Source organism: Diprion similis, chromosome 9 (genome assembly GCF_021155765.1).
Source record: "Diprion similis isolate iyDipSimi1 chromosome 9, iyDipSimi1.1, whole genome shotgun sequence".
Lineage (NCBI taxonomy): Eukaryota > Metazoa > Arthropoda > Insecta > Hymenoptera > Diprionidae > Diprion > Diprion similis.
The window spans coordinates 4278846-4299061 of record NC_060113.1 but is presented as its reverse complement, the minus strand read 5'-3'; the positions used below and the strand labels follow the sequence as shown (position 1 = coordinate 4299061).

The 20216-nt window shown below is 37.6% G+C and overlaps 2 protein-coding genes across 2 annotated transcripts in view; one reads left to right on the top strand and one right to left on the bottom strand.

The window, feature by feature from the left end:
• Window positions 1-416: 416 nt before the first annotated feature.
• LOC124410147 (probable glutamate receptor) lies at window positions 417-6222 on the bottom strand. Its single transcript, XM_046888309.1, has 9 exons — window positions 6036-6222; window positions 5589-5659; window positions 4095-4442; window positions 3501-3616; window positions 2788-2958; window positions 1896-2149; window positions 1603-1811; window positions 882-1156; window positions 417-696 (listed from the first exon to the last, which is right to left on the bottom strand). Exons 1-9 carry the CDS (start codon window positions 6220-6222, stop codon window positions 417-419), a joined length of 1911 nt encoding a protein of 636 aa, XP_046744265.1.
• Window positions 6223-16837: 10615 nt separating this feature from the next.
• Window positions 16838-20216, top strand: part of LOC124410638 (putative inorganic phosphate cotransporter) — a 39862-nt gene continuing 36483 nt past the window's right edge. The window contains exon 1 of the mRNA XM_046889151.1: window positions 16838-17080. Within this exon, the coding sequence (XP_046745107.1) occupies window positions 16981-17080 (100 nt within the window). The 5' untranslated portion in view covers window positions 16838-16980. The remainder of the gene's footprint in view (window positions 17081-20216) is intronic.

Sequence of the window (20216 nt, the reverse complement as noted above, 5' to 3'; positions counted from 1 at the left end):
CAGTAATAATTCATTCCTAGCTTCAGAATCTGCGTGTAATTTGCAAAAATTAATTGTATTATGTAATCAGTGGCTGATTGTATATCTGCTTATTCATCTTTTACTATTGATCAATGTTCCCGTGGGTAAAAAAATACGTAGTAATTGTACGTAGTTAAAAAAGAAAACTGAGTTTGCAATAATTGAGAGATACAGACATATCAAGAAATTTCTTCATGTACTTATAGTACAACAATTTGATGTACGAGTGTATAGATAGATAACCGCACCAAGTACTTCTCGAGATTTTACAAAGTTAATCGTAGATAAGAGGAGCTGTCTAGCATGCGATAGTGTTACATCGCTGCCTTTGGCGATACATGTTTAAATTAATCATTGTTGATATAACGAGACTCTGTAAATAATTTTTTACCACTTTACGACCAGTCAGAAGAAACCTCGATAGAATGTCTGCCGCTTTTACTTGACGATTTTTTCATCGCAGCACCGCGTTGCACCTTTTGTCGATACCAGAGGATCTCGAACAAGAGTACAATCAGCGACAATAAGGCCCCCCAACCGATTGTTGCGAAGGCTGCGTAAACGTCGATCAAGCCAACGCTCACGAAGCTGGTGTGACCGTTGCATGTCGGTTTTTTTGTGTATAATCGTTTTATATGCCGGGTCTGTAATCCACTTTCGCGCAATTTCAGCGCCCTGTGGGTGAGAATGATTTTCATGAATTATTTTATACTTTTCAATTTGAAGAAGAGTAATTTTCGATAGACAGCATTAAATGCCTAAGAACCGTATATCATTGAAGCTGAGCGATGATAACGATGTTGAAAATTGTATTACATCTGCCTGATATGTAAACTTCAATTGCTACAACGTGATCTTACCCAACTTTTATTATCTCCAGATACGGTGAGCGCTTTTGGATAGCTAAGAGAGGATCGAGGACGTGTAGATAGTCGATTTCTTCGATACCGCACTTCTCCTCCTCTTGGAATGTCTCCTGCACCAATTTGTAGGCCGAACCCGATTCCGCGTGAAACGCGAATCGCCCCTTCCTCAACCTTCGCACTCCCTCTTCCATGCTCATCCACGCTGGCTTTTGACCTTTTGGTACAACTTTTTGCTCGTATATAGCCTTGCGAACTGGGTCTTGGAACGTCTGGACGAATAGAGAAATTCTTCTTATAAATAATGGGTATGTAATACATAAGGATTAGAGAGTACAACGCGATGAAACGAAAAATCCTTGGTCATTTAGTCGTTGCAGAAAAAGATTCCACGATATGATAAAGTGAGTCTTTTCCACAGCTCGGATTAACTCGATAACTGGATGTTGTGCGCAATTTTAACAAAGCGTCGTAAAATTTATATACTTTCATTTCTCGGATTTTTCGTTTCGTATCTTTTATATTAAACGATTAAAGTTGCCTATGCATGCGGTCAATCGTTTATCAAAACTCCCTCAAAGCTACTTGGATTACCGAAACGTAGAATTATTGCACTTATACATGCAACGAGATTTTATTATAAGTACCACATTGTTGTGCTAATTACTTTTATACTCGTATCATTAAAATTCGACTGCACTGTCTACAAAATTTTTACCGAAAAATAGTAACGATTGTAGACGTTATCGGCGACCCCGATCTTCAAAGAACTGCGCAAAAGCTTGTCCAAGGTGTTGATCGAACCGGTTGAAGACTGGAGTAAAGCGACTATATTTGCGGTGTACGAAGTGTACAGGCTCAAAAGCGCGATGAACAGCATCAGCACGATAATCCGTGTGGAAAACCGGCGTGGCTCGAACGTAGATCCTGAATCGTTACGTTGGCTATAAAATGAAACTTGACCAAAGAAAGGGAAAAAACAAAAAAAACTAACATGCAATTAATAATTACCTTGCTGAGAAACTGCCCCGATAATAATCAGGATATTGTCACTGAGCGAAATACGGGCTGTATTTCCGGTCAAGAGAAGCTTTTCCCGTACTTCAGTCGGGGTAGCGTGCCATTCCCATTTCCAGGCGACGTAGAGGAGAACGGAAACCAGTATCAGGAACACTATGCTCGCTATCCACACGGTTGGTCGAAAGGGTAGAACAAACACGTTGCTGACGTAAGACAAGGGTGGACGTCGGAAGATGAATTTTGCTCTGCTCGGTAAACCAAGACCAAGAAAAAAACAGAAATTTATTATCGTTATGGAAGAATTGTTGTACGTAGTCGAACATTGACGTGTCGACGACTGAGCAGAACAACATCGTAGGTATCTCAAGATTCGGTTCAACGACATCTTGATTTGAGTTAACACTTTGTTGGCGAAATTCTCGGAGGCTGCGGACACTGCTGGGTACAGGATTATTGAAGAAAGAGGCCCAGACAGGACGAAGCCACGAAGTATCGGTGGGTTATTGTAACAGATAAGAAAAGCCTTTAAATTTTATTGTAACTATAATAATTAATTTGAAAAATCAAACGAAAGTTAAAATGACAGTCTGCGTGCAGTTTCAGAAACGAATCAGCTCAAAGCTTATAAATTACAAATGAAACTAAACAACCTAATTGACGTGATTGAAATCAAATAAAAAAAAAATTATAAAACTAAACACAAAGGAAGAAGATGTTGTTCTGTTCATTGTCGGTTGTCGATGTGTAAGTACAGCGAGTATCTTTATCTTCTTTTACGCAGGTACGTATAATGTATCAGAGCCGAAAGTCACTATGTGTACCGAAGCCTACACCGCGGCTGTAAATTTATAATTCTTCCATATACTTATCAGATTATAATCACCTTGTGGGCGTGTAGAGCGAAATGTACTGAATCACGTCCGTTCTCTCTTGAGTGAAGAACAACGCCGTGCCTCCTAAATCGATCTCCTTTCGATCCAGCATACCGATCATTCCGCTCCACGTATTGTTCGAGTCTCGGTAACCCCAGCTTTCGACGATCTCGAAGCTCACTCTGAATTTGCGACAGCAAATGTAAAATGCATCCTTAATTAAGTATTTGACAGTTGTTAATTAATCGCAATTTGCAAGCTCACAGTCTTTTTTAATCTCGTAAAAACATTCAAATAAATTTCTGAAAGATTCCTTAGCTCTATAGGTAAACTAGAAACTTTTGATCACCAGTCACTCAATATTAGAGCCTCCAAAACGATCTGATTTGGGAGATTACAAGGTGCATGCATTATATAATTCGCATTGTCATTTATATCCGCACGGTAATTTTCTCTCTCTCTCTCTCTCTCTCTCTCTGCACATCGTGTCAGCGTTACACCGATGGCATTTCGTCGAGTAATGAAGATGGAACGCGGGTTGGATTACAGTTGCTTGTTGTCGGTTCTAACGAACGAGCTGCTTGATATTATACTTGAATGAAAATATTTCTCCATCGTGCATATAGGTTGTGCCGTGCATAACACTATGCTGAATATTTTATGTGTACCTTAGACGCGAGGCGAGGCGTAATTTAAACCCTATAACACTCTAATAATGACTTACGTTGCGTTCATTATTTCCACCAAGAAAAGTACCCACGGATAATTCACCTTGGCTATCGTGTCTATATGCCGGTTCTCAAAATCAGTCAAATGGTTGATGGAATCGGGATCTGCAATCTGATGATAAATATCTGCCAGACAGTTTCGAGAGTCATTCTCTTTTGAAGAGTGAATGCAAGTATATACTAGTACTAATGCAATATAAATCCCTCAATACGAATACTCGAAAGCGTTTTTACAAACCCTCGAAACGTGAGAAATGCTTTCTAAAATTGAATTGAATGTATACAGTGTGAAATAAAACAGGAAGGTAATTAAACAGATTGTTCGTGAAGTGTTTCATGCCGCATGGTAAAATTAAAATGGTGGTCAAAAACCAACATGGCTGCGATCCATTCTCGCTAGCGATTATATTTTCGTTTTAAAATCGTATCCATCACTCATGGTTTATCGAAAGCTTCTTCACACCCCGAAAAATGATGGCAAGAACAGTTTAACGTACGGTTTTACTCTCACCGGAAGTTCAATTGCCGAGAATTCAGCTTCTGATATTTTCACTCTTAGACGTACAGTTTTTCGTTGCTTGCATACTTACGACTAAACATGACTTGAGCGGTGTTCCTCGCAAGTTTTTTCTTCGAACGGAGGAAATCCGCGTTGAGTTTAAGGTTATGCCATCTCCGTTTTTCCAGTATCCTCGATCTTCGATGACAAGTTTGCGTGCATTACTTGGTCTATAGATCGAGATTAATTTAATAAAGTCCGATCTTACTTTCTGTCCGATAACCACATCGCTGTCGGGAAATATCGACATGTTCTCAAATAGCTGAAAGATCTCTCGGTTCAGAATTTGTGCCAATTTATCGGACACATTTCCGCCATTCCTTAAATCTTGGAGTAGAAGCCACTTCGTTGGTGCTGTAAACATGCCAGCTGAGTTCGCCTGAAATACGAGTGTTGTATAGCAATTTAAAGATGATAACACGACACACGGACAAATATTGTTATTTCAATTACAGAAGTCAAATTGTACAACTTATCTAGTCAGAAAAACGTGCACAATATACAATTAAGTACTATAGTAATTCTTTTATATTCATGACTAAAAATTTATCTCCGAAAATCGCGATGGAAAAGCTTCTAAACTATTATAAATCCGTCCGCATGGTGAAATTTATACATCATTATTATTCATACTATGACAGAAGTATCGTATCAACTAAATAAATTTGAAAAATAAATTTGAAAAACTAAAAAATTTTTTCGATTTCATACCAACTTTCAGAGTCCTCAGTTTTTTTCTTCCACATTGTATCTTTAAAATTCACTTGAAACTGAAACTCTATTTGTACCCAACTGTTTTTTTTTTCTCATACGATCTACAGTTTTCAAGTCATCTTTATCTTTTATCATCGTTTTCTTCGTTTTCTTTTCTAGAAAGTCCCGCATTATGAGTTGCCAGCGATCATCGGCTGACAGAAAATCGCGACTCGTTTGATACCGTCATGTTTCGGAATCCAAGATTTAGATAAAACAGTATATTAAATTGACTGATAGATTAATTATCAACTGACATGGAATAGGTTATTCGACGTCGCATACGTCGACATAACAAAGCCGCGTTATTAGCGATTGAAATTGATGTCTTGATAGTGACACAAGTCAAATACAAGTTATTAAATTACGTCATTTTAGTATCGGACCATCGGACTGCATTTTGATTTATATTCGACGTTTTAATCCAGCTTATCCCACGAGTTTGAACTAGATACGAATCGATGTATGGAAGTCAACTTGGTATTTTAATTGCTAACGACGCTTCGATATGTTCCAGATATCATCAATCGTCATCATACGCGCTCCTTGTTTTCAATTTTATTCATCACCGCGCCATAGAATATAAATGTTAATGTTATGTTGCTGGAATACAACTACAGTCAAATTTACGATGAAAATTTCATTTCATTCGTTACAATTTATGTATCGTGAGTTCAGTAATCGCTGCGGAAAAAAAAAAAAGAAAAAACAGAAAAAAAAAAAATCCTACCACTTGAATAACCAATTGAAAAAAGCGTGAAAAATCTCTCACCTGTATCAAGATATCGAAAGCACCTGGACAATCGATGTCAATTATGTAATAGTTACGATGGTGATCCAGATCTGGTCAAGATATGCCATTATCGAACCCCGCGTGTGGCGTTTTCGTAGCAATTAAAACGTTTCGTTCAGAGGCCAGGTGTACCAGTTGAACAAGCTCGTCTGAAAAAATGTTGCCAAATTCTTGTAGATTTTTTATTCTTATTTTCAACATCAAGAGCTAACCGAACTCGCGTAAGTTGAGTTGCAATATTACTTTGTCGAATGGTAAAATGAAGAAATGAAAAAAAAAAAAAAAAAAAAAAATGGTAATAATGTTGAAAAGAATTTTCCCACATCACTGAAGGGTGGCGTAAAATTTAATCTTTGAAGTATCTCTCGCTTACGCAACGAAGATGTGTGTACGTATAAAAGCAATGTTATTCATACGTCTACCGACCTTTTTCCAAGCAGAGAAACGCAGTAATCGTTGACGGGCTTGTACCGATTCCGTCTGCTTTCGTTGCGTCAATAGCGAAGCGAGCCATGACTGATACGTCGTCGTCAGGATTAATTGCATATCCATAGCAAAAGCAGCTCCGAGTTATTGCAATCAGGAAAAAACAGCTAGATGTTGTCTTCCACATCGTTTCTTTCGACCGTTGTTGCTATACAAAGGCTTCGGGTGATTCTTCCTTGCAGGTAATCGTCCGAGGTACTTTATAACCAGAAGCTCTTCTCCCGATCGAATATTCATGAATCCATAGCATCCCGTAATCACTGCTTTGCCAAATCATGCCGAATAGAATTGAAAAACAATATGAGCGTAAGCATTATGTGCTCCCCCCCTCCCCCCCCGCCGTCTGTCTCTTCTACTGCATCATTAAAGTAAACCGCTTCGTATCTGGCCTAATTATATGCGATTACAATACCTGCGCCAGCGAATTATGGCTCACTGGATTCGGGTCGACGTGACTCTCAAATGTGAAACATTAACAATAAGTTACGATGGTCAGAAACGGGCAACCTACGTTGATACGTACACACATTACCTTGTATTTTAATAATGAATCGCCTCGATTTTGCTTATCTACTCGAGATATCGTTTCTTTTTATCTAATTTCTCTTCAGTCTCGTGAAAATGCATATTTCTGTATTCAACGCCGAGTGGAGGTCAGTCGTTAAAGTAATTTTTTCCTCAAGCTCTACGGAGGATTGATAAACCAATTTTTACTTTTCCGTAATAAGTACTTTCTGAAGTGATATCAGATAACGTTCGCACGGTTTCTTTAACGGCAACGTCTCTAGTTCCTGCTATCGTTTCATTTATACTGAATTATGTGTCAATTAGTCAAAACAGCATCAAATAGGTACGAATAAAAATGTTATACATTTGCAATGAACTGAAAGAGCGCAGCTGATGCTCCTAGATATATTATGTTTCGCTAAAATTTATTGAAAAGAAGTCGTTGAGCGGTTTCAAAATATATCTATACTACAGTATCCGGTATGGTATAAAATTGCAATCGAAAGAAATCAGCTCTTGTGATATGTCGTTTTGCAGGGTGTACAGTATTCATTGAAATTATAGAATCAGGGAATTCTCAGGGAATTTGATATCCCCTGGAAAAAAGTTGGAAATCTCAGGGAATTTCATGTCGTATCTGCTATATACTAATTTTTATCCTAGGTTCGTAAAGATTTAGCCATTTGGTGGAAAAAACAAAAATTTCCTTCAACTTTCAGGCAATGGTCACGAACCAAGCCGTGATTTAAAAAAAAAATTCTTACAAAGTCAAACATAAAATATTCTTTTTCGTATGACTATTGTATTTTTCATTTATTGTGTACATTAGAAGAATCTGAATAAATATAATGATTCTTGTTTGGAAAACCTGGAATTCTCAGGTAATTACGTTTTCACAAATAACCTGCTTCGAGTTCCTTTGATTTTATGTATTTGTAGAGATTGATTTCCTAAACTTCTCAACCCCATATTGTGTAATACGCAATTGAGAGTTGAGCGAGGCAAAAGGAACCAGTTAATCGTAATCGACGCTTTGGTACCTCCCATTTTGACTGCAGTTTTGATCCAGTTTAATCTCACGGAAATCACCTGCTCGTGAGGGGATCGTGATCGCGTGTATGTTTGTATATTGTAACAAGATTCTGACTCACTGACCACGTTTTTCCCCGGCTTTAATTAATACGAGACGGCTGCATGTGTGTCAATATGTGTTAGATTGCGACAAGTATTCAAAGCGAAGGATACAGACGCTATAAAAGTATTTTCTGGGAAATCATTCCACGGTTTATCTCACATATGCGACTTACCTGTAGCTGTGTATATAGCTACGGCAAAGGTCGCTCACGTACATGGTATATAAATCAAGATTGTCGTTAAAAATTGCGTACGTATGTAGAAATATGCAATACAAATAATACAATTTACATACGTATATCACGTTCATATCGTGTAGTTGAATGTTGTACCTTTTCACAGATTTTTCGTCTCATAAAAAATGGATTATCGCAATGCGCCGTGATTTTTTACTTCAGAGAATATGATTCACATCTTTTATACCCATTGAGTAAAATATAGATTATTTTTATGCGAAAATGTAGTGCAATGCCAAACAAAAATACTCTGGATCTGCAAAAGCAGTAAAAATTTGTTTATTATTAAATGTACACTATCATGATAAGCATTAATTCTGATCTTAAGTTGAGATAACATTTCATTTGAATACAAATTGACGTTACGATTACCTACGTAAGATTTTTGACAAACCGGTCTTCAACTTGACACTTAAATTCACGTACTATTTTGAACTTGGAGGTAAATATTAAATTTAAAGATATTAAATTTTCGTCAATATTTTCGAAACACAAACATTTTATCCTTATTCGCGTTTAGAATTGCGCTGGTTTGATAAAATTTGTAAAAAAGAAGAAAGAAAATGAAAATTTTTAAACAAGCCTACTTCGACAAATTCACTAGTAAAATGTAATAACTCAACCCATCACTTCATATATATATATACCAACAGCTACGTATATCTAGGTATATGATTTCTATCACGGTATACCTGTTAAGGCACCAAAGTCGTCAGACTCTCGTTATAAATTATTGTTAGCCGTTAATAGTCCGTACATAGGTATAATTATCGTGACGACGATAAGACGAGGGGCCCGTCTCGAAACAGACGTGCAATCTAACCAAGCACACGTGACAGTCACTGTACCAACACGAGATCCAGGTGTGTATATAACGTGACGAGAATGATCCTCGCTCTGAAATTTCTCGGCTTATCGATTAAACACAACTATTCAAGTTGGACACCTAGTAAAGGACAGACACAATGATACCTACTCCACTCGAATTATTTTCATGGATCAACACCGTTTAATCGTAATTTATAACCGCGGGCAATTGGTAAACGAAATCGCGAATTAGACGTAGAATAACATGCTGCCAAGGCCTTCGGAAAGTCTTTTTCAGATTGTCTCACGTTACGTCATCACGTTTATCATTATTTCGTGATACAATATAGCAGACTTAATTACTCTGTCATTGTCTTGTGATTTGATAAATTAAATGATCGAATATAAAATTACGGGGAAAATTTCTCGCTCGTCAATGTTTTCCAGCTCAGGTGTGTGGTCCGACTTATCTGTATAATTCATACGTATATAGCCAATAAAACGATTATCCGATCGTTTGTACCATTTATTATATATGTCGACAAATATCATCACCGATCGTTTCCACATTTTTCAACCACTCAGCACGACTTTCTTATTGATATTGGATATTGTTTTCACACCGTTCCTGCGAATTTCTTTACCTGCAAATATTGAGGCGTGACATCATTAACCAGCGAATTGTTGGGTCGCTACATTAACACTTCAACGTCGAAACTTGTCAGAGTCGAATCACGTGCTAGTAGCCCCGACATATTTCAACTTATATGCATATATACGGATGTAGTACAAGTATTCACAGACTTCCATGAGTATTTATTCAGATTTTTTTTCTTTTTCTTATTGTTTATGTTTAAAGAAATACGCTAAATTCCTCTACCTTTTGAAAGTTTATGAACATAGTTAACGGTACTATTAACATTGAAGTGGAATTTATTGTTTATGCGAGTTTTTCAACCCAAAAAGTGAAATCAAACTACAACCTCCTTACGGTAAAGTTCTGCATATTTGGTGAAACGACTTGCTAAACAATTCATTTGGCATGAGATTAAGTGATTCGAAAATTCCACCGAGTGAATGATACGTGATTTTATTACAATGTACACCAAGAAAAAGTGATTCGATTTTGTTACGCAATATCGAAGAAAAAAATGTTGAACGTGAGTTCGCCCACTTCCTCGTTAGAAGTATACCTATTACAAGACAACGAGGTATTCGTCATTTCAAAAATACTCGATTTTTATCTCGCGAAATGATTTATGTATTGGTACGAATTTAATTGAATTACTATGCGAGGCCTTTTTTTCTATTATTTATTATGAATTTACGGATACGTGGAAATGCATGCTTGTTAATCGAGCACGTTATGCAAATTGCAGGTATAAATTTGACGCGAATTTTTATACGCAAGGTTAGACTTTCCGAAACCCATTAAAATCTGTTTGCCAATTGTCAGCAATTGTTGAAATTACCATTTTTATTAGAGAAAGGAACAAAGTCTTATGGATACAATTCTTCGATGGTATATTTACGGAAAATTGATGCTTCGAGGTTTTTTGAAATCCACCATAAAATTTGCATTCAAACTAGGCGCGCGCTCGTTGCACGGCAATATTGCGCAAGATGCGCGTTAGACGAAAACTATAAAAACCCTCAATCATCGTAGCGCTTTTATTATGTTTCATCTGCATCCGACTCGACGTCTCGAGTCCACGTGTTTAACACACCGGCAATCACTTGTAAAATAATATCTGCGTCATCAGACGTTCTTAGCGACGTTGATTCGACATCTTACGCAGTCACGTGCCGGGGTCTCGGGTATACATTTGAAATTCCAACGATATCACGTGCTTTCCGTGCCTCGAATAATGCCTGTAATAACGGCATCAGGCTCTTGTTCCTTCCTTTATTGACAACATTAACACTTGCGCGTCTAATCGATTCTAGTACATAAATTGTTTTTAAGATTTTAGAATTCAAAACTATTAGCCGTAGCCGTATGCTCTTGCGGATTTATTTGCAGAGCTCATCGAGACCTGGAAAACTATTTAATATAACTTTTCTCTATATGCAAGAATTTGATTAACCTTCGCACAAGGGTTTTACATACCTACGTAGAGAAGAAAAGATAAGTTTTGTCAGAACTGGGTGCAAAATAATGATCTTGTCGCCATAAAGTTCATGGTTGGAAATTGATATTCCAAAATTCTAATTCCTTTGGTACCTACATGTAGATTTTATCAATTTCAAAGTAAGATTGTAATTAAAGAGTTAATGAAACAGTTCGTTTGATAAGTTCTGTAAATTGCAAGGTTCAAGTGTGCTAGAATATTCTGGTACACTTCGTATTATCAGATTAAATGATTCGAAGTACCGAGTTGTCACAAATCGACAATAATTTTAAATACGTATAGCTAGTCCGGCCTCTCGTGACCAACCGAAACGTCTCCTGAAGGAAAAACGCCTCTTTCCCAAATTCAAAGGTGAAGCAGATTTCTACCTTTTCTTGGAATTGGGGCGATTCATTCTTTCCTCGTTATTGTCCTGAACTTGAAACCTTCGGAAATGACTAATTAATCGATGCCTCGTATTGCGAGCCGTTCGCAAATCTGATATGCACTTCTATGTTGCATGTACACGTAAAGTCTTAGACAATCGAAAAGAAATTCTTAGACGCTTAAATTATCGGATTATTTATACCTAAAGTAATCTGCATAATTGATGTGGTCAACGTCTCGTTCACTGTTGAACGTTCATTTATCCAACTGATAATTTCCTCTTGTTTTTTCGATAGAGGAAAACGGCTTTTGCTTGACACCGATTGTGCAACTCGGTAAATGCACGCGGCCTGCTGCAGACTTGTGGAATGTGGATTTTATGCGCAGGCGAAAAGGTGCAACGGTCCAATCGAAGTCCACCATGCACTCTAGTGAACCTTGGAATTCCTCGTACATAGTCGAAGCTGGTAGACCGTATGTTATGTGCTGGTGCAGCAGCAGACAAGTCCGAGAGTGTGGCTTTTCATCAAGTGCGAATTGGTCAGTGAAATTTGATAACTTCAGCTCAGTAGGAACTCGACTCTTGTTCGTATATTATCGTCGCGTATCGGTGTAAGATCTGCAGATGAAGTGAACGTGTGACGTCGAGATACTTAAGCTTGCGTTCTAGTACGCAGAAACGACTTCGTCGGTTATTCCACTTGTGGAGTTTCGCTATTTCGGATCAGAGAAATTCATTCTGAAACCAAATTAATATCAAGTTACTGAAGAAAAAATAATGCCTTATTCCTCCAGCTATAATAATATAGATTCACAGATCTATCGATTAAATCTAACATATAATGAATAATCTGAACAATCTAACGATTGTTGTCCGGATTGAGACGATCGATCCATCAAAATTCTCGAAGACTGTATATCACATTTTTTTTTTCTTTTTTTGCTTTTCTCTTTTTGACGAATATATCTCTTCGACGTCAATTGTCACTTCAATCTCTTAATCCATGATCGCAATCGACGGATACGTATATAATGTATATTGGACCGCAAGGCAGATCGATAATCAATAATTTGCACTGATTCAAATACGGTTCATACACTTTCACGTACTCGTTTTTTAGATTATTCTGTACTCCGTAATGCAGCTGTAACAGTGCTCATGAGTCATCGATTTATGCAAATCACGCACGTCTATGAGCGTGATATGTTCTACGAAATGCCTGGACGTCGCGTCGACACAGACAGCGTGCTACATTCTTATGTAATTGTTTGCGCAATTGCATATCTCAGACAGCATTTAAGCAATTCATTTTCCTGATACGTGAACAAAATAATTGCTATTCCGAAGATAATTGGAACTTTAATAATGCGGCCTGCTCACTTGACGGTTATCCGGAAAACCAAGTTAATACTCGTAGGAGTATTTTACGGTTAAGGGGGCGCATTCGAGTAGAATATTTTAAAAATCTATTTTCTTTTTATCGATGAGGATTATAAATAAAATTGTTTAACTGGACCGCTTTACATTTTGTTTTACTATACGCTTGCAAGAAAGATTAGGGAGTGCGAATTTTATATTTTCCGCATCGTATTCACCTACCTGCATAATTCCTCGTCCGATATTAGGTATTCCTTGCCGATCCTGGCCTTGATGGTAAAAAGACAAAATGGGTTACTCGTTACAGGCCCTGGCTGACAATAAGCCGACGATAAAACGGCTAGCATATGTCGACGTAGCAAAAGTGTTGACCATGACTTCACGGTGGCCAGGGATTCGAGGAATCTTTTTAAAATTCAGAATACGTGTCGTCGGGCAAACTTTTAATACCTTAACCCTTCCACTCAGCATCTCGTGTTCGAAATTTCTATTAGGAGGAACGAATCTGTAATAAATGTGTAACCGATCGAGTGCGTAATAAAAGTATTTGCAAAACTGTGCAAGGACGCCATGTGGAGCGGAAAACGAGATTAGACAAACTTGGGTCACCACCAAATGTTTCAAACTCCATTCCAATCGACAGCGCCAAGCGTTCAACATCTGGGACAGAAGTTAGCAGGTCGACGTTTTTTAATTCGTGAAAACCCGTCGATAGTTAAATTGCGAATTCAACTTTTAAGCCGATTTAAATATCGCGTTTTTTAATTCATCGAGGATAATCGATTATTTTTCCTCGCAGTCGGATTTTGTTTCTTACTCCCATGAACTACGCGATACAATATCAATTTATGTAACTAAAGTATCAATTATTATCATAATCTTACACTTATTAAGTACCTATTTGATACAATAAGTGAAAGATAAATGCACAGTTGCGCCTGAAATTGAAAAATATTTTGAATGAAACTATAAATTATCAAAAAAACTTTCCGCTGTTAAGACTACATCCTGAAATTTATGAAATGTTGGTTTCACATGCACCGTTTCAGAAAAAAAATAAAATAATCGATTCGATCGAGTCGTGTTCCATCATTTTTCTGGACTTGATTAATCCATTCATCGATTATATATTTTTAGTTTAGTGGCCATCGCTGTAACGTCCAGCGGACTAGACCATCATACTCATATATTTTTGGAAATACCGAAGTCAAAATTGCTCAATCACTCCCAGATTTTCAGCTACAAGTATATACGAGGTATTCCACTCCGACTTACGTATCGAAAAATCCTGCAATGGATCGAGACCGATGACCGAATGTTCCAGGCAAAATCACTCAAAATCTGGGGGTGATGAAGCAATTTTGACACCCGATTCGGATTCAGGATGTTCAAGGATTCTCATGTATGGTGATCTGGTCCACTTTGGTCCTGAGAAACTTTTTTCTATGACTGTGTAATTGGTCGTTGAAACGAGCCCGGAGTAGAACCTTGCACATGGATGCATCCGTCGTTGTTACCGACGGAGCGTCGGCAAGGTGCGATCCTCTGTATTATCATCACGGCATCGAATCGGTCAATCGATCCGGGTACTTGTGCGCTTGACCTACTCTCCTACTGTTACAGTTTCACTCTCCGGCACGTGCTTTATATACGTCGCGTCTCGTCGCCGCGCCTCGAACGATCAATCTCTTAACAGCGTGCAATGTAGGATATACCGAGAGAAAATTTATCCTACGGTTGCATCTGATGCCGCGAGGTAATCCGCTGATAAGGTTAACGATCACTCAGCTAAATGATCCGAGTCAGAGAGAAAAAGAGAGAATTAGAAAGGCTCTTATTTCTTCAGTAAAATAAGGCAGTAAATACAATTTATTCTTGCACCAATATCGGAGCATTGCAATAGTTGAAAGTACGAATGATCATAATACTAAAGAATAGTTATACATGCTAGGTTTTTGTCGTTACAGAAATGAAACTAATTTTCATTTCCTTTACGGAACTACATATATACTTCGGTTGTGGTAAAAATTTAGAATATAGTTAAAGATTCTGTGTACATAACTGATTTCAACTAGAAATTTTTCTCACGACAGTGTGAACGTATTAAAAAACTTGATTGCAAACGTCTAAACGTCAGCTACGAAGGTTTTGATTAGAAAAATGGTGGACCCCTCGACAGCTGCATCAGAAATTTTGCACCGCCTGCAAACCTGCAAAAATATAATAAAGTTATAGTCCGAAATATTGTGGACCTTGGACGAAAACCTGAAGGAAAACCTGAATTACGTATCTGCGGGGAATTCACACTGTGAAAAATGAAATCTCTCATCGTGCTTACACATCGGTATCTCTTCTATGGTCCGGTACACCTTGTGCGTAATACACACCTATCTATACATATATATATACATAAACCAGCTCCAAATATCGCGATCTTGACCTCGTATAAACGACGAAAGCGACGAATTATGGAGCTCGAAAATTCCTTGAAAGGAACCTCAAGTGCGAAGTAGTCTCGAAGCGTATTTATAAACTCCAATACATGTAAATACACGTATGTGCTATTTGAGACTCTGCGGCGATTGTTCGAACGGTGTATGCTTAAACCTGAATTTAGTTCCTTGAAAGGAAGAGCGTTTCTACCTTTGACGTCGTGGTTTTAAATCCTCCTTATCCCTCCCCCCTTTGTCTTTCCTCTTCTTGTTTTATTTTGCTACTTCATTATTATTTACTTATTGTTACCTGTTACGAGTGTAACAATTTTTATTTTTTTTTCATTTTAGGTATATCTTATAGATTTTGGTAGTAGTAACCATAACTTCTATTTCGTTCAACTGTAAACAAAGGTTATAATTACTATGTTTACTATTTTTCCCCAAAGTGTTCTAGGGCATGAGTAAATGATCTATCTATCTCTCTCTTACGCACCGTTCTGCACCGCAGTGTTTAATGACTTACCGATGATAGCAAAAACTAGAACCTTATACGGGTGTAATTGACAAAGCTGCGATAAACCGCCAAAAAGAGTCATCAGCTTATCGGTTTTAGTTGGATTACGTTTTATTGTTGTTGTTTTTTTTCTTTTAACTTTCATTCTGACACGTTGATTTGGCATGTTGGGGAAAAAATAGCATAAAATTTGATTGATCGATACCGAATTTTTAGATAGCGCAATTTTCTTTTCAACGGTTAATAATTCGATCACATTTATTTGGGAAATGTGGATTCAAGAGCGATAATCTTTGGTGCGAGAATGCAACGGTTATGAGTGAGAAAAACACGTTTGTCATAGGAAAAATAAAACACACCGTGTCAATGTAAATTTTCTAGCCTATACGCATACAATTTAATGCCCCCTAATAATAGCAATAAAATCATTGATAAGAAATATTTTCTATTACACGCATGTACGAATTATAAATAGTAATTAAGGAATGTCAATAATTGACGGTATGAAAAATGAAAATATTCTTAGGCTTTTTACGACTTATATTATTTATAATACACAGCACAGCTATAAAATCTTATTTCAATACTGTATTTTCCCTGTGCGTCAAAGTTACGTTATGTCATGTTACATACACCGTAATTCTTCAAGCAAAAACGCACATTAACAGGCCCGAAAAAGGAAGAACAAAAAACGAATGAATGTCCGTGAATTACTGATTGCAGGTGTAACCCAATCTGTATTGGATAAAAATAATTCGTGCTTTCAATCTCCGGTTCCGATCGAAGGAAACTGATACGCCACTTTATTTTCAGTACCACACAAACCGTGGCGAGAAAAAATTAAATAGGAGACTCAAAAAATGCTGCAAGTACAATTTCTACTTCTTCCCTTCAATTACTCTACCTAAATATATATGAAAACCGAATTGCCATTCTCACCCAGAGATCCCGGAAACTGAGGGTGCTAAACGATCTTTACCGCGATTCGGACGATCAACCGAGACGCGCGCTATCGCGGATTAGCCTTAGATCCCGTGCAGCAAGACTTGCAGATAAGCCGTCGCGCGGCCAGGGCGGCAGGAGGGGGTTGGAGCCTAGCGGGAGGTAAAAAGAGGGTGGGAGGGTGGGGAGGGGGGGGGGAGCGAGCCGGTGATTGGCGGATCGGCGACGGCCGCGAGGTTCTTAGCGGCGCGGTACTCGCCGAGTTTCTGTTAGTGAGCATTGCGTAGGTGACCGATACGGAGCTTTGGCGCTAGCCTGACAAGCCGTAACCGAGAGGGAAGAGAAACCGACAAAAGTCACTCGCGACGAGGAATAACCGATTTGGAGATCGACCGCCGGAAAACGTTGCCGAAATCCCGCGCTGTCTGTTCGAAATGGGTACCGGAAACGGAACTGGACAGGGTACCGAAATGGAGGCCAACAATGGTGTCAAACCCCCGATACCGACAGGCGAGGAACCGACCAGGCCGCATGGTGAGTCCATCCCTTTTTTTATCCAACGAAACTGTGTGTTTCGATTTTTAAAAACGATACAAGGCAAGTGTACCAGCTATAGACACGCTTGGACCCCGTTATACTGACCCTTTTATTTTACGAATGGATCTATAAATTTCTCGATCACTAGAATCAATTGCTACGTGGCTAGAGACTGGAAATTTATTTTTTCATAATTTTAGAACTAAGGATCGAATCTATACAACCAAAATGGGTCAGTTATTGGGACAGGGTTTGATAACTGGCAGATTTACCTTATCGTAAGGATTCCTTGAGGGTTAAAAACGCGCGAACAGTCAATAAACCTATACGATGTAACTTCGGTTGTCTTTTATATGCCGGCGATGATTTTTTCGCGTCGTTAATCCGCAAGGAATTCTCACGGTATACGTCAAATGATATGCAGCTGTAAAAACCTTTCGCACACAACTGTTGTGATCTATACATATGTACCGTATACGTAAAGATTCACTGATTTTTAAGACACTCGTTTTCACACGTATCGAACGATTTCATGCTCCTCTCTTCCCCCCCTATCGCATATTCGACAAAATATTTCTGAAACTAAGCAAGAAAGCTGCTGCTGCTCCTGCTCGTTGTCTCTCGGACACTATGCAGCAATCTTAGCGTGCTTTAAGTTGTCTTCGCGACAACGTCGTCCGCGGCACGTGGTTATTTCTAAATCCTCGATCTGCCATGAGATAACCCTAGACACTTGGCGAAACGCCAGGGGATGCCATTGCACACCGTATCTAACCGCTACGTGTTATATATATATATATATATGTGAAATATACTTACCGACTCGTTTCGCCGACGAAAATTTTCATTCCTACCTCTCCCTCCCCCCCGCCCCCCCTTTTCTTTTCTTTTCATGCACGCGATGTATGAATGGATACGTATGCACATCATACCTGCCTACTTGTTGCCGGGTGTAATGCAATACGAAGTTGTTACCGTTTTGTTACGACGCATCTGCAGGTGGATCCCGTGTTTCTTAAACATTTGAACCTTTTTCTTTTTCGTTTTTTTCACTTGTAAATTAGTTACAAGTCGAAGCTAATATTATATGCCAAATAGTGTTGACATTTTTACGCAAATTTAGCATACAGTTACGTTTTTGCGAAACAACGTTTTATGGCAACTATTGACACTTGTTTCTTAAAACAAATTTGAGTCATGGAATAGGTGATAGAAGATGTTGATATTGAAAGGTATGAATTTGAATTCGTCTATTCGAAAGTTATCTTTAAGCTTCTGGAAGGAACTTGATTTTTATGGAACGTAAACATGTGGCAGTTAGTTAGACGAAATATCTCTACTCGATTTTTTTTATGCTAATTTCTTTCGCGCTTCTGCGTTGTGAAATTTATTGATTCCTTGATTTTTTCTTAATTTTTTTTGCACAACAATGATAATTACTCGTATAATACATATATATGTACAATAACGAAATCGTATAGTATTCATCATACCTATTAATTAACCTGCTACATTTGTTAGGCATAGAAGTCTGTTTATATAATTGACACCGATTGGTCATAAAGGTAAAGGCCACCTAACAGGAATCGAAAATAAATAAAAAGGAAAACAAAAAAAACTAAAAATTATAACCGTCAAGTTTCGCAGGAATCTGCTCATATAATTATATAACTGAATAATTACGACGTTTTAACATGTCTCGTAATTTCTATTCATCGGAATCAACATCGTAATCGTAAAATTCTCCTAATGAAAAATAATAAATTTCCTTTCCTTTTTTTCTTTAATAAATTTCGAGCGCTGATTAGACGAAACGTAACAATCAGCTTCGATTTAGGCGAGTATTATCTCATACAGACCGGAAAATGTGGTAAAACAAAGTTGATATAGCTGACATAATTATAGTGTTATACGTTATATGTAAATACGCACAATATATATATGGCATTCCACGCCAATTCGACCTGGGTTTTACCCTTGACCTCTCACATTTGGTGCGCGATTTTTTTTACAATTGTTCTCACTTTGAAAGGTACTCAGTTTTTTTTTTCGACTCACTTTGTATTTTTAACAATTTTTAGAAACGATTTTATCGACCGACCAGAATTAAAAATTTGAAAAATCCTGCGTCAGATATCAAAGCTTTTTCTGAAAAAAGATGTTTAAAAAATTAGAAGGAAATGTCATTTTATTATGGATGGTTGCTGAAACATTTTTATATGTTACATAGAATTTTTTTAAATTCTTCCAGATTTTCCTCAAGACATTTTTTTCCTCTTCATTTTGCTGATAAAAAAAAAAAAAAAAAAAAAAAGTAAAATGGTTCCGAAAAATCTGAAAAAATTTTCAAAAATCCGATGTGACATATAAAAATGTTTGAGCAATCATCAATTTTTTTTTATTTTATTTTTTTTTTCTGGAAAAAGGTTGAATACAGTTTGAAAAAAAAAAATTTATACCTGACGCAGGATTTGTCTATAATTTTCAAAATTCTTTCGTTATTTTTCGTTCGTTATTATCAACGTCGTGTATCCATTCGCACAATGCTATACTGATGTTTCACTGTAGAGGACTGCATAGATCAGCAGCCGCAACTGGGGATCCACTGCAATATACGATACATAGAATATTCTGTTAATTTCCACCCAGGTATATACCGTGTAACTAGATATACCCAATACTGCACATAAATATGCACATTGTGCAACGAAAGCAGCCATAAGAGATATATCTGCGTATTCGTTATAGTCCAGGAGCCAGCTCAAGGTCCTGATAACACTGCTGTTTTAACCTGCTTGCGTTAAGACGATCGGAGCGTGCAGGTGAATTAAGGCGAAAAGCATTTTTATTCCGTCTGTGGGTTATAAATTCACGGGAGGATAGCCGGAAGCAAAAAGCAAAAAGCAAGTATTGTGTATAAGACATGATCATTGCATCGCGCGGTTCGATAGCGGAATTTATTGCTTCACATAATGCGTCAGATGTTGATCGATTATACGTCAAAGGCATATGATATGTACGCTTGTACTTTCAATAACGTGAAAAAAATACAATAAAAATAAAAATATGACAAATAAAATACGACAACCTTCGGCTTCGAGGAAACTTGCAATTGTGGTTGAGAATGGAATAA

Coding starts and splice junctions, on each gene's coding strand:
- LOC124410147 (XM_046888309.1), bottom strand. CDS start 6,222: ATGTGGAAGACAACATCTAGCTGTTTTTTCCTGATTGCAATAACTCGG. Junction 4,443..5,588: donor CTTTCGATATCTTGATACAG/GTGAGAGATTTT, acceptor CTCGTATTTCAG/GCGAACTCAGCTGGCATGTT. Junction 697..881: donor CTGGAGATAATAAAAGTTGG/GTAAGATCACGT, acceptor TCTCACCCACAG/GGCGCTGAAATTGCGCGAAA.